The sequence below is a fragment of the Artibeus jamaicensis genome, unplaced genomic scaffold, assembly GCF_021234435.1.
Source record: "Artibeus jamaicensis isolate MK-2021 breed Jamaican fruit bat unplaced genomic scaffold, CSHL_Jam_final contig_482, whole genome shotgun sequence".
In the NCBI taxonomy this organism is placed as follows: domain Eukaryota; kingdom Metazoa; phylum Chordata; class Mammalia; order Chiroptera; family Phyllostomidae; genus Artibeus; species Artibeus jamaicensis.
In genome coordinates, this window is record NW_026521857.1 from 6,981,374 (window position 1) to 6,995,832 (window position 14,459).

Sequence of the window (14,459 nt, forward strand, 5' to 3'; positions counted from 1 at the left end):
AAGAGATACATGGTTTTACCAATGCAGTTTATGTATCTCACATAGACTTTATGTATATGCAAAGAAATATGATGTCATATATACGTGAAGCCTGGATGACCATCTCTTCTCTTCTTTCTCTCTTCCTTCCCCAGGAGCAATAACTACCCTAAATTTGGGGCTTATTATTCACAGGTTTTATACAATTGTATGTTTGTGTGTGTATATGTATAAATACTTTGCATATTATAAAAATATGTGAAATGCTATATATTACTTATATGCACACACATATAAGTGATATATATATATGAAAATACAAAGGCCCTTTGTATTTCCACCATTTGTATCTTCTTTCATATTTTCTTTTCTACCCCAATCAATATTACTGTAAGCAATCTATCTGACCAATCTTTAAAAACCCATTTTTCAGTTTCTTTTCTTTTTGATACAACTCAGTCTGATCTTTATTATTTCCTTCTTTATTGAACTTCCAATTCTAACTTCAATATTTATTATCATTTTATTTTTTAAAATATTCTGATTTTTCTAACTTGAAAAATCCAAAGTATTTCTACCTGAATCTCTTAAAAATAAGTAATTCCTCCTCCCCTTTTAAAAACCATAACCATACACCATTATTACCTCTTAAAAAGTCCAGTGATTCCTAAATAGTGTCAGATATCAGTCAGTGTTCAAATGTCTCATAACCATTTTCACAATTAATTTTGAAGCCAAATCAAAACAGTTCATATATTACAACTAGATATATCTTGTTTCTTTTAATTTATGAGTTTTCCCTTTTCTCTAGGTCACTCTTTCTGTAAAGTTTCCCGCAGCCCGGATTTTGCTGACTGAATTCCTGTGGTGTCAGTTAACATTTTCCTCTAATCCTTCTAAATATTAGTAGTTAGATCTAGAGTCTTGATCAGATTTTGCTTCAATCTCTATGCGTGTGGCAGGGGAGGGTAGAATACTTCATAGGTGGTTTTCCTTTCCTTTGTAAGACAGATGTTCCCCTGATTATTTTTACTGTTATTTAAAATATGAGAGCTACAAATTTCCGAATAGCACCTCTCACTCTTTCGTCTTCTCTGCCGTCTAGTGTTTGTGAGACCCCGCTAAAGGCCCGGTCGTGTTACGCAGCTGTGCTCTCCGGTGCGCTTCCCTGGGACAGAGGAGCAGGTGTGGCACTTCGGCACGCCCACAGCAGTGCCGAACGTTCCATTCGCACCCACAGAGCCTGACCTCGGGTCCCTCCCTGTGTGGGTCCCCAACCACCCCCCACCCAGACAGGCCGCGAGAGCCCCAGCCCCGCCGGGGGTGCTCACACTGTGCACGTTCGGTGTGCTGAGGCTCCGCCGCAGGTGCCGAGCTTTGGTGGAAAGTGCTTCTTTGACTGTGACTGCCTGGAAATTTGAAGACGACATTAATGTTTCTCCTTCGGTAGCAAGAGGAATACATATTTCTTGTGGACAACTTAAAAAATACAGAAATAAAGATCATTTCAATCCTACATGTCACCTGCTCCCCCATATTTACAAAACTGGAAACTTTTGTAACTACTCATTTTTTTTGCTTAATCCATGAAGACATTTTTTTCATGAATAAAACCAGGAAAACCGTGGAACAGACATTTATACATTGTAAATATTTTTAAAGGTGGGCAGAGGAAACACAGAAAAATACCTCTAGCTATATATCTCACTTTAAAAACTACAATAAACTTTTATGCTGTTGGTGTCTTACTGATGCAGTGATCTAGATGGCACTTCACTGAAGGAAGGTTTTTCGGACAGATGCCAATCTCAGTCCTCTGGTTGCTTAAGACACACTTTCCATAACTTTAACTCCTGCTTCTAAGAAATGACACCTTCCATCTCAGAGTCCCCCCATCCAGTGGCTTTTCACCTGAGTGTCATGCTGTTGCCAGGACGTTAACCTGGATTAGAAAGTCAGGGAACCAGTACTTGCCTGTGGTTAAGCACATGGACTTGGGAGACAGGCTCTCTCGGTTTACATCCGAGTCTGTGCCACCTCCTAGCTATGTACCCTTGGGCAGGTGAGCAAACACGTTCCCTTTTATTTTCCCATTTAAAAATGGGGATGATAATAGTATTCACCTCAAGGACCATCTTGAAGATTAAACGAACTAATGTATCTAAGTGACTTAAGCACCATGCTTAAGTTAAAGGTATTCAATAAAATGTAGTCATTATTTGAATTTTTGTTTTGTTTTGTCTAAGTAACTACTTTGTGTAATGAGATCTCTACCCAAATTTCCCTTCTCAGATAGATTGACGGAGACAGTGTTTGGTAAATAAATTCAGGTGTGTCCATTAGGGGTGAAGTCTGGCGAGGAATCCTCTGGTCCCGTTACTTGCCTGCCGCAGCCGTTCGAGGCTCAGAATGTTCTCCACCTGCAGCACACCGCGCGTGTACTTCTCCATGTACGTCTCTCCATCCGACGCGCCTTCGTTTTCGCTCCTCGCGGCCATGAGGGCCAGCGTCTCCCGGTCCTCGATCTCCTCTGTTGCCTGAGGTGACAGGAAGACAATTATTATGCTTTTACACGAACAGTATCTTTTATCAACACTGTGGTGAGAAAATGATTTTAAAAGTTTTGAGAATTAATATTCTCTATTACTTGTATTGTGATCTTTTAAAAAAGTAAGAAATATTTTACCTTTGGTATATTGGATACTATTTCGTAGGTTACGCCACAGGAATAAAATATATTTTTCAATGACATTCTTCTCTTCAGACTCTGGGTGAAACTCTGGTAGAAAAAGAAAGCTGGATTAAGCGATGTAAAAGTGTAAGTTATTATTTTACAAATTGTAAGAGTATTACTAATCACTGATTTTGACACACAATACTCAAAAAAGGAAAAAAAATGAAACAGAAAACCTGTGTCCACCCCTAAGGGACAATGATGTCCAGCTGTTATTTGGGCAGACTGTAGAATCTGTGGCCTATGTAGGTAGGGGTGTGAGGGGTGTGTGTGTGTGTGTGTGTGTGTGTCTCCTGCATTTGCTGCCTTTCTTTTGATCATGTCAGTTTCATCGGTCTGTCCTTGCACAGTCAGAAGAAAACTAGAAGATCAGTTTTGTGACAGTACCTCTGAGGTGAGGTCTGGGAGGACATTCGGACGGGGATTTATTGGAGCCTGCATTTTTGTCCTGCTTTTGTCACTAACCCTCTTGGATCTGGCACTTAACCCTTTTGAAACAGTGAAATTTTATAGCTCCCTGCCTCCTACAATTAGGGGTCTCAGATCGGTAAAGGTGGAAAAGTCCTTGCAAATGACATTCATTCTGCTACACTCAGACCCCATTATTCTAGGTTAATGAGAATCAGACTGTAACTTGGCCAGTATGGTAACAATCTGCACTTCCACTGTATTAACACCATAAAACACTACACTTTGTGATAGAAGGAAAAATTTCAAGCTTATATATGCCACTGCAGAACCAGGTCCTGTTACTACCTGTTTGTTGTAAATATTGGCTGCAATCCGCTTTCGTAACACTAACTCCATAGCAGCCGGGTGGCTGAGCTGGACTGTGGTCTTCACTATCAGGTAAATCCTTTCATTCTGGGGAGTGACCCTGTTCAAGTGAACGGAATCATGCACCGAGGAGTCCCAAGAGGCGATGGCTGAAACCTAAAAATGGCAGAGGGGGTGGACAGCAGGAAACGAGACACAAGTCAGGTACTGCAGTTTTACATCACCCACTGGAAAATACATGCAATTCAACTGAATATTTTTCCTCACTTTTCTGAATGACAATCCACAAGTTCTATTTTTTAAAGTTCCCAGTGCTCTTCCCCAAAGCAGACTGTAGTAATTTAATGGGAAGACAGGCCCACCAGCAAAGGCACTAATATGAAGTCCTTAAAGAGAAGCATAGGGGTCAGTTACCTCCTCATCACTGTGCTTTATGATGGGCAGGTAGAAGAACTGGCTGCCATGCTCCTTGGGCAGGATGGAGTTCACACCTGATGCATGCGGGCCCACAAGCTGTTCATTGGCACTGAGGTCATCCGCTAATCAAGTCCAGGGTACAGAAACAAAAGTGTGGGGGGGGGGAGTCAGTTTTTAATTAAAGACCAAAGAGATGAAGTTTACATGCAACACATTTAATTTTTTTCTTTCATTCCTTATGCTGCAGTTGATATAAGAGACTTCAATGCTCACGCGCAATAGCTTCCATCCTTTACAGATATACGTATGGGGACAAAACGGTACTTTTTGTGAGTCTCCTACAAAATGGACTGAATATATTTTGCACGTAGTTCTAGGAGCAAATATTTTTATTACCTGCACCTTAAAATTTTGCTGCCTTTTCCTCGTTTTTAAATTTATAGATTTTAGAGAGAAAGAGGAAGGGGAAAGAGGGAGAGAGGGGGTGTGGGGGAGAGAGGGGGGGGAATACTGAGCTGCTGCCCCACCCATGCATGTCTTCGCTGGCTGATTCTTGCACGTGCCCTGACCAGGGACTGAAACAGCAGTCTTGGTGTAGCAGGACGGTGCTCTGCCCCACTGGGCTACCCAGCCAGGACCAAAATTTTGTTGCTTTCTGATATCATTTCCTCCTGTAACCCAGTGTTAGGTTTGTTGGCCTACTGACGTAACTTATGCTAAATTAGAGATCTGAGAAGTTCAATGATCAATTCAGAATCAAAGTTCTGAGCACTTGGGAGAAATCTGATCATCTCCTTCCACTGCCATTCCAAAAGTGGGACTCACCCTTCACAAGTCTCTCTAAGTGGCCAGCCGGTTTTTGCTTGTGCACCTCCAATAATGCAGAACTCCCCACTTCTGGAAGCACAGTCTACCTCTAGGTTTTTAAAAAATTCTTCATATGAAGAAGCAAACACAGTCTCCCCAAGTTTTCCGTCTATCCATCACTGGTCTTCTCTCCAGAAGAGAGGTGTTGAGGCTGTGTTTTGAGGATCTCAAGGGCCCGGCAGAAAGGCCTGCCAGAGCCTGCCTCTCCCCAAACTGGGCAACTCTGCTTTTATATTCTACACACAGAGTTCCATTTAAGATTGCATTTTGAAAATGTATTTTACTGCTAAAACATATTGGAAACCATTGTTCTAGGTTCACCCAGGTTTGATGTATTGCTGTGGTAAGGCACAACCCTTAATGCAGGGGGAGTGTGTGGTCACGTTCTGACATCAGCGCTCTTGTGGCACAGAGCAGAGGACACTAGTCGGAAATGCAGGTGCCTGGGCCTTTGCAAAGCCTAAAGATTCAGAATCTCTGAGGGTAATTACTTTCTCACGTAATTTCTATGTCTGTTAATGCTTCAGAGCAATAACTGCTTTAATGTTTCTACATGAAGTTCTCAATCTTCAAGTGCTCTCTTTTTAAGATTAAGTATCCACATCTCTCTTCTAGTGACCTACCTGTCATGAACATATATATTTGGTTGGACTAAAAATGCCACCTAGACGCAGCAAATGAGTAATCAGAAAAGTCATTTAAGGATCAACATCATGTGGGTCTGAACAGATTACAGACTTTAATTCAATGTGAAAACCCCTGGCACGTTGGGGGTCTACTTACCGTTCAAATCAAGAAAGAGAACTGGTATATGGGTTTCCATTCCAGGTGGTGGGATCCTGAATTTAACAACAAAATTTCATCATAACCAAACATGTGTTTTACATATTGGCAGACAATCAGGCAGGGCAGGGGCATGACAAAGAAGAGAACTAGTGTGTAGATACAGGTTCTATTAATGAAATAAGTTCATATTTACTGATGTTCCTATTAACACAAATCATGAAAATTATGTGACTTACATGAAGAACTACCAGTTATATGAATTACACGTCATTACTTGAGACAAAGATTATTTGATGCATTTCTAAAAATAATTCTAGTGATGGGGAAAAAGGAGATGGGGATGTTGTTAGAGTGGGAATAGGGGAGCGGAAATAAACAGGAGAGACAGTATTCGAAAAAGCTCAAAGAAAGCGAGAGAGCAAGATGTATGAAAGGAGGCAGGGCTGTGTACTGAACAGACCCAAGCAGTACTTTATCAAAAACTTGCCCATCTGCACGCAGTCAGCTTGGGGGCCTTTTAAATTGAGCGTCCTGGGCCCATCCTTTTTCTTCCCCATCAGAGTGACTAGGAAGGGGACCCAGGACTCCACATTTATGAAGGCTCAAGGTGCTCTGAAGTTTGGAAATACCTCAGATGAAAGCGACTGGGGTAAAACGATTTAAAGAGGGCCTCAGAGGGAAGAACACAACTGGGACTGAGCCGACTATTTCTTTCTGAGTGGCTGGCTGATAACACTGCCCGTGACTACAGGGCACCAGCACAAGAGGACGATCAGCAGGGAGAAACACCAGGTTACAAATTATGTGCCTGCAATTCAGATTGTTTAGTTACATAATACCATGGAATCAATTACACTTCCATTCATCATTTTAGACACAACATCACTAATGTTCCTGTGCCTATCTGAAAGAGATTATCTGGACATGCACATTTTATGTTCAAAGAAATCTGCTTTTTCTTAAATGCCTAGAACATATTCTTACAATGCAAACAAGAATAAGCAGCAGTAGAAGTTACCATTTAATTAATGGGCACTATGAACATGGTATTTTAAAAAATATATTATTGCTAATCTTTACAAGAGTACCAGCAAGGTAGTTCCATTAACGATTAGGAACAAAGACTCAGAGAAGTTAAGTAAACAACAGGAAGAGCTACAGCTGGAGAGTACATCCAGCTGTACTGCATCCCAGAGTCTAGCATATCACACGGTTTCTCACGAACATCAGGACTGACATATCAACTGACCGATCGCAGCTTAGCTACATGGGGATGGACAACAGTAGGTTTACAGTTTTTTTTTTTGTGCTTTATAATCAGTATATTAAGGAGACATTCATATATTTCAAGAATTGCTTAAATTCTGATATCCAGACTTAAGCTTGTGAACATAACTCTCAAACACACAATTAAAGTTATCCATAATTTGCTATACTACCAACATTAAATTACAGTTACTTTGGAGTATAAGTTAAACGGTTTAAAGTAAGCCCATAACATACCTTAAAAAACATCATTAATAAATAATATTACAAGAATAAGCTATCACATACTCACAACTGTAAACCTACTTTTGCCTTCACCCTGTATTTTCTGCCTTCTTCAACTACACCCTGGCTATACCCTTCGCTTGAGCCCCCAAAAGAGAATTTCTGGTGATCAGGAAACCACATCGGAGCTGCTCACACAGAAGGACTGAGGAGTGTGGTGTGCTTCCCGGCCAGGCACCAGTGCTCTCTGGCTGCCAGTGACAGCGACCTCACTGCGGTGGTGAGGAACAACGAGAAGGCAGCACTGGAAATGGGTGACCCTTCCCTGGGCAGCTCATGTCACTTAGCATTTCCTGTGATAATCCTGGGAAGTCACTTGCATGACTCTTGCCACAGGCCATCTGAGCCATCCTGTGAGGCCTGCACAGAAGGAAGGGTGGACGTACCAGTCGGCAGGCGCCCCGGGGATCCCACTGCCCGGAGCGGGCACCAGCACAGCGTTCCTTTCCTCAGTCAGCCCCACCCACTGCTCCACAAGCCGGGCTTCCCGTTCCACATCGTCCTCAGTTCTCTCTGGGGGACAAAACGAGGGAAAGAGTAGCGAGAAGGGAGGAAGTACAATTTCTACATTTCAGATAGATTATTACTTGGTGATATCCACGTGGCTTAAACATCTGCTACATTCCAAAGGACCTGAGGCTTCGAAGCTCAAGCCTGAGCACCCACATGGGCCTGGAGAGGCTATGACACCAGCTCAGTGAACAACCATACACCAGGAAGAGTAGGAAACGCACTGGAACGAGGACTGGAAGACTTGGGTGAGCTTACTGGTTCTGTAATTTGGGGAAGTTATTCAGCAGATGAATCTAGTTTCCTAACCTGACAAAAAGGGATAATCAAGTCATGTCGATTGCACTTCATGCACTTATTGGAAGGATCAAATGAAATGACAGATGTGCGACTGCTTTATAAAGGTGACACACCATTATATAAAGACAGAGGATTACAGAACACCACACAGTGCACTCTGCAAATCTAACATTATTTTCCTTCATGCTCATTATGAAGAGAATAGACTTGATATATTTTGAAATCCTCTTACCTATAATCCAACTCTGGAGCTACCTGGGCACAAAGTGAGTTTTCACTAGTAGGCTGAGCACATACACAACTGACGCCAAGGACATGAGATGTTTTTGTGAGGGAGAATTTTTGCTAACTTCTTCATGAAATAAATGGGTTAGCATCTGTGATTGATTGGTCCTTTAGTACAGAATCAACCACAATGAGTGGATCGTAAAGTCAGGATGAGAGACTAAGAGTTTTAAGAGCATATTTTTACTCTAAAATCCAAGAGGCAGTTGCCAGCATGAGCAAACTGCATCCTTGGAGCCTGGTCACAGTGAATGGAGCTGTGGGCCAGCTTTAGCTGAGTGCATGGCTACCACCCAGCAGTAGCGGGGCTGACCTGCCAAGTGCTCTGCTTTGTCAACCGACCCTTTAGCTACTGTCAGTTCCATTATTCTGAGCCAGAAATAACCTCATTATTGAGATACGGTATTGATCACATTTGTATTCATCAAAACAAAATTTTAGTTTCACATTTAATATAACTGTTTAATATAACAGTTAACTCGGAGTTTTTGGGGGAAGTTGTGGAGGGGGTAAATGCAGACAACTGTACTCGAAAAACAATAAAAAAAACCTCAGAGTTTTTTTAACATATTGATGTCAAGTTCAGAGCCTTCTTAAGCCAACACTGTACAATATGATACACAAATAATCTATAACTGTTATAACATTAAAGACTAAGATACAATTATCCAGTGAAGAAAATAACCCACCACCATGATCTAGAAGTGAAAAAGCTACTCTCAAGAAAGAGTCTACTCTCACATACCTTTTTTATTGCTGATTTTTTTAATCTGTTCATCTAAATATTCTCGCCGTTTAATGAGTGCATCGGACCACCTTTCTCTCACACAGTTCAAGTCTTCTTCCTGACGTGAAAGAAGGAACGTATTTTTCTTCAGAGTCCACAGACAACTATTTTTTTTAAAAAGATGTCTCACCGACTAGAAAAATTTTCATCATGAAAGGCTGTTGAACATTGTTGTGTGATTAATATGCAAGAAAGCAAAGAGGCCTCAGAAAAACTGCATGCTGATCAAGAATCCCAGCGCTCGGAAATCAGAGCCCCTGTATTTCCAAAAGGATAATTATACCTAAAAGCAAGAGAGCCTCAAATTACACCAGCTGTTGGATGATTCCTACATGGTGTGTGTATGCATGTATATATTTAAATTGTAGCTATTCATCTGGAGGATTTGCAATTCCAAGCTGAAGGACACCATGAACAGAGCCCAAACCATGTAACAGCAAATGGAATGGAAAACGACAGGCATTTTCTGAAACGCAAAGAATAGATCAGCAGAGAACCTTGTGAATTTGCCGCAACATTTGTGCCTCCAACCCCTACCACGAGGCTAACCAAAAATCTCCCATGCAGAGACCCAGCATGCAGGCAGCCATGCTTCCCAGAACTCCCCGCAGCAGCCGCGGGACTTCACGTGGGCACGCGGCAGGAAGCGCGCAGGCAGCCGCAGGAGTTAGTTAATGGCGTTTCTGAGATCCAAGGGGATCCTCCTCTTACAGTGTGTTTTTGCTTGCTTGTTTGCTTTCTTAGTAAAACTACGAGGAGGAAAAGAAATCCACAGTTCTATTCAAAATGCCCTGACTTGCTTAATATTAGTGTAATCCTTAAGAGGTGACATTCGCAGCAGATACCTGTGGACTTCTGAGGCTCTACCTATCATGCATCCACATTTTAAGTACAGAAGGCACATGGGCAAAACATGCTTTCAAAGTTTACGTGGAGAAGAGTGCACAGACTGGGAACAAAACCCCAAACTGTCCATCTCGGCCTGCTGCCTTGACCATTACTATTGCTGCACATTCCATGATAGCAGGCCAGTCAGTGACGACCAGGTAAAAGTTCACATTTGCACATATTAAAAAGTTGACATTTTCCCTGGGCTGTGTGGCTCAGTTGGTTTGGAACATCATCCCCTCCTCTCTTTCTAAAGCAATGGGAAAAAATGTCTTCGGGTGAGAAATAAATAAAGAAGGGAATAGGCTCACTGTGAAAGAATATATAAATGTAAATGAAGATGATAAAAAATAAATAAAAAGTAAGATTTAAATTCTCCAGGTTATGTATAACTAAGCTTGGCCCTACTAAGAGAAGAAAACTGGCTAAACAAAACAAAACTGTGTACATAAAATGTCTTCAGTTTTCTTATCCAACAAAAGTCTCTTGAAGTAAAATGGCATTTTAGAACAATACTACTTTCCTGGGTGTAAGGAGCCAAGTGCAGTTCCTCACAGGAAAGACAAGAATTGCTCAGAGAACAGGCATGGATAACTGCGCAAATTTCAAGATCACCGATTTAATACGGTGATAATGTTCTTGCTTAGAAAGGCTTCATAAGCTAGTAATGTGAGACAGCATAGCAAACTTGCAGTATTTGGTTATAAATTTTCAAGTGACAGACAAATCTATAGAGACGGTATTGTATCCCTGATTATATGTGAAGCAAATAAAAAACGAGTGGAAAACTGCGTATTCTTGCTCTAGGCTCCTCCTTGCTCCCTGCCCTCTGCTCGCGGAGGCTGGCAGTTAGCAGCAGCTGTGCCCCATGCGCGGGATTGACAGCAGCGATACCTGATAACTATCCATATCACCACCATCCTCATCATCTCTCTGGTAGGAGAAAATAAACACAAAAACATGCAGTTTGTTTCTCATACAGCACACAAGGAACATAATTCTTGAAGCTTAGTTAACACACACATCACAACAGCACACGCAATATCAGAATAAAACATTCAACCGAATCTCAAAAAGGTTTAGTGGATTTCATTCACTTGTCTATAATTACTTAAGGAATTTAAGTTTAAAAAATAAAGAAAGGAGTCATTTAAAAACAGTAACTCTCTTAGATGGGACTGCAGGCCTTATTGCACTGTTATCCAAACAGTTGTTATATATTTGTGGGCTGAGATTTAGAATGGGTTTAGAAAAGCAGAATGTCCGAGAAAGGACTTTAGAGACTCCACTACCTGACCTCCGGAGTTTTATCCATGATAAAGGAGTTGTAGCCTTCTATCCAACTAAGGCCTGAAGGATGAAATAATTTAATCTGAGGATCCCATGTGTAATGGCCGGGGCAGGCCTCCCGTCTCCCACCGCAGCACACCACTCCCCCTGAGCACGTCACCACAGTGAAAGCCCCCGGGGACCCCCGAGGCTCTCTGCACACCGGTTTCTGCACACACTACTGCAACATCATCTACTACCATACACATCGGCATCCACACCAGTCAGCTGAGAAAAACCAAAACTGTTAAATGCACAGCAACATTTTACAATAGTAATACAAAATAACACTTTGGCAAAAACATTTGACAAAACAAAATCATTATGTTGAAAATAAAAGGGTTTTAGTTGAGACAATTTTCTTTAAATATAAGAATAAAGTAATTCTTGTCTGTAGAGAACATTTATCCATACGGAGGCAGGTGCTATTCAAATGAAAGCTAGGTCACGTAACAACCTTCTTGCATTTCTCCAGGGTTATCGGAAGGTTAAGTTGAACAGGAAGTACAGTGGTCAAGTCATAAAAGAGATAGAGTGGTTTTTTAAAAAAGTGATTTAAAAATATAATTACACTACTCTCATATCTAAGTATATGTCAAAATATACTGTTATTTAAAAGTGCTTTAAAAATACAGTCAAGATTATTCTATATATAAACTTAAAAATAGGCTTTGCTTTAGTTTGGTAACCATAATTATTGTTTGTATAAATAACTCATTAAATGTAAGCCTAGCACTGAAATACATTTTCTTGAATTAATTCCCCACATTAATAAGTAATTTGTCATTATTTTTTAGACAAAGGAGATACTTTTATTGACTGAAAACTAGCCTGAGCTTTATGATGGGTAACTGTTGTGACATCAGCATATTCCGGATCTACCTGAGCTACTGAGTCAGAATAATTCTAATGTACAATGTCAGTAACAACAAAAAAGCTTATGGACGTGATCTTGAATATGGCAGCAAAAATAAATAAATGAATAAATAATACATACATACATACATACATATCAGCTTTATTTTTAAAAATATTTTATTTATTTTTAGAGAGGAGAAAAGGGGACAGAGAGGGAGAGAAACATGAGTGTGTGGTTGCCTCTTGTGCGCCCCCAAATGGGGACCTGGTCTGCAACCCAGGCATGTGTCCTGACTGGGAATCGAACTGGTGACCCTTTGGTTTGCAGGCTGGTGTTCAATCCACAGAATCACACCAGCCAGGGCTATAAATAACAGCTTTAAAAGATCCAGTTTAAATTTGCATGCTCTTTAAAGAACATGGAGCCCAGGGAAAAGGCTATTTGAGAGCTCAAATTTTGACAAAACTCAGTTTTAACTTAAGAGGTATGTTGTTTTGACAAGTGCAAATCAGCAGGCCCTGTGATATTCCTCAAATGGGAACATTTAGTCAGTTGATGCTCTATATTCTGTAGGTCATGGTTTAGGATACACAGATTCAAAGTTTTATCTAAGATCAGAGATTTATTAAGCCACAAAATTTTACTGCAGAATGAGACCTCAGAGAATTACTGTCTATCTACATCACCATTTTAGAAAGGAGAAAAAGGGAGCTTGATGTTTAAATTACCCAGTTGAGGTAACCATGCAGGAAGGTCAAACTGAACTTAAGAACCCCGGTGTCCCCACTCCAAGTCTAAGGGGTTCTACCAGGCCCCAAGGTCACCCCAACACTGACAGCCAAGTGAGGGACTGAACTGCGATGAGAATACAGACAAGCCAATTTCATACTCCACACACAGGAAAAGTCTCATGGAGAAGCCTCTCCCAGAACAGCGGGCTCTGCCTCCACACTTTCACTCACACTCTCCCCAGGCTTTGGGAATTCTGGCCTGAACAGGGAAGGCCATGTCTGACAAAGCTCTTCCATCCTTAAGGCCCACGAGTCCAAGCCAATGTTCTTTCTAGTTTTCAGAAAAGTCTTTGCCTGAATGCCAGGACGCTCCCCACAAACAAACAAACAAACAAACATGGAGATGGAAGGTGAATCATTTTCTAGATGGACTGGGGTTCTGCCTGGAACCCACGGAGAAACATTTTCTTCCTCTCGTGACACAGGGCTTCCTCTCACCTGTGACAGTGAGGGGGCCCCGATTTCACGGTCTGATTTCGCCCAGTCCCTTATCCATGTTTGAGAGGAAACTGGGGACTCGGGGACACACATGGGTTCCTTCAGGCCGCTGGGGACAATCTCTTAATCTTAAAGTTTAGCTTTAAAGGGTACTCTGGTAATCTAAAGGTCAATTCCTAGAGGTTTTCATCTTTAAAAATGAGAACAGGAAATTTAGTAAATGGAGCACCCATGGACGAAAATGATCAGGAGGACAACTTTTAAATTAAAAAAAGTAAAGTTTTCTAAGAGCTGATTATTTATGACAGTGTATGGGGGCACTTTTATATTAGTAAAAAGTGAATCAGGCAGTAAGGTCAAAATATCCAACATAATTTGGCCCAGATATAAAATAAAACCTGCCTAAAGCAAATGAGTACTATAGCATTAAAATGTGTGTTGATAAATAAAATTATTAATGAACACTAAGCCAATATAGTATTTTAAATCTAGAAAAAGGGCAATGGGTGGAAATATGAATGGGTGGACAAATAGATGGTTAAGGGAAGAAATTCTCTTATATTCCTGAACAGGTCTCCATCACAGATCACTGACTTCCTTAATTCTGCATTAACAAATCTTCACTAAATACTATTTCAAGCCTGTTTGTCTTACCTGGTAACTGTCCAGCCCTCTTTGGAGCTTGGTGGACCTGGCGGTCACACAGCCAATGGACACTGACAGGATGGCTTCGACCATAAGCGGCAGTGTCCCCGAATGCTGTACAGGTTTTACTGTGACTTGCACTCTCCGGGAATGACCCTGTAGAGGTGAGCGTGTGATGAGGGAGCGCGTGGAGATGGGTGCCAGGAATGGGGATGGGAGAGACGGGGGGGAAAGGATAAAGGAAGGGAAACAAATTGGGAAACAAAGAAGCAAATGATGAGAAAAGTCCACAAACTGTGTGTAAGAGTGGGACAGAGCAGAATCGTGGCACAAACAAAACAAACGTAGCACCTGTCTGAGTTGGAAGATGCCTCCGGTGTTGACGTCTTTCGCCTGATGAAGCTCCACGGCCGCGTACTCCCCTAACTCGTTCAGTTCTGATATGGAGATCCACATTTCTATTCTGCGAGTCACTTCGTTCCACCTGCAAAAACACATTCCAACGCACCCCAGTGT

The 14,459-nt window shown here is 41.4% G+C and overlaps 1 protein-coding gene across 1 annotated transcript in view; it reads right to left on the reverse strand.

Moving 5' to 3' along the window:
- Positions 1–14,459, reverse strand: part of KIF13A (kinesin family member 13A) — a 207,987-nt gene that overhangs the window by 14,978 nt on the left and 178,550 nt on the right. The window contains exons 24-34 of the mRNA XM_053668250.1: positions 14,295–14,427; positions 13,953–14,099; positions 10,776–10,814; positions 8,952–9,051; positions 7,498–7,624; positions 5,558–5,613; positions 3,905–4,029; positions 3,470–3,646; positions 2,666–2,758; positions 2,360–2,516; positions 1,311–1,384 (exon numbers count right to left, since the gene is read on the reverse strand). Coding sequence (XP_053524225.1) covers positions 1,311–1,384; positions 2,360–2,516; positions 2,666–2,758; positions 3,470–3,646; positions 3,905–4,029; positions 5,558–5,613; positions 7,498–7,624; positions 8,952–9,051; positions 10,776–10,814; positions 13,953–14,099; positions 14,295–14,427 — 1,228 coding nt within the window. The remainder of the gene's footprint in view (positions 1–1,310; positions 1,385–2,359; positions 2,517–2,665; positions 2,759–3,469; positions 3,647–3,904; positions 4,030–5,557; positions 5,614–7,497; positions 7,625–8,951; positions 9,052–10,775; positions 10,815–13,952; positions 14,100–14,294; positions 14,428–14,459) is intronic.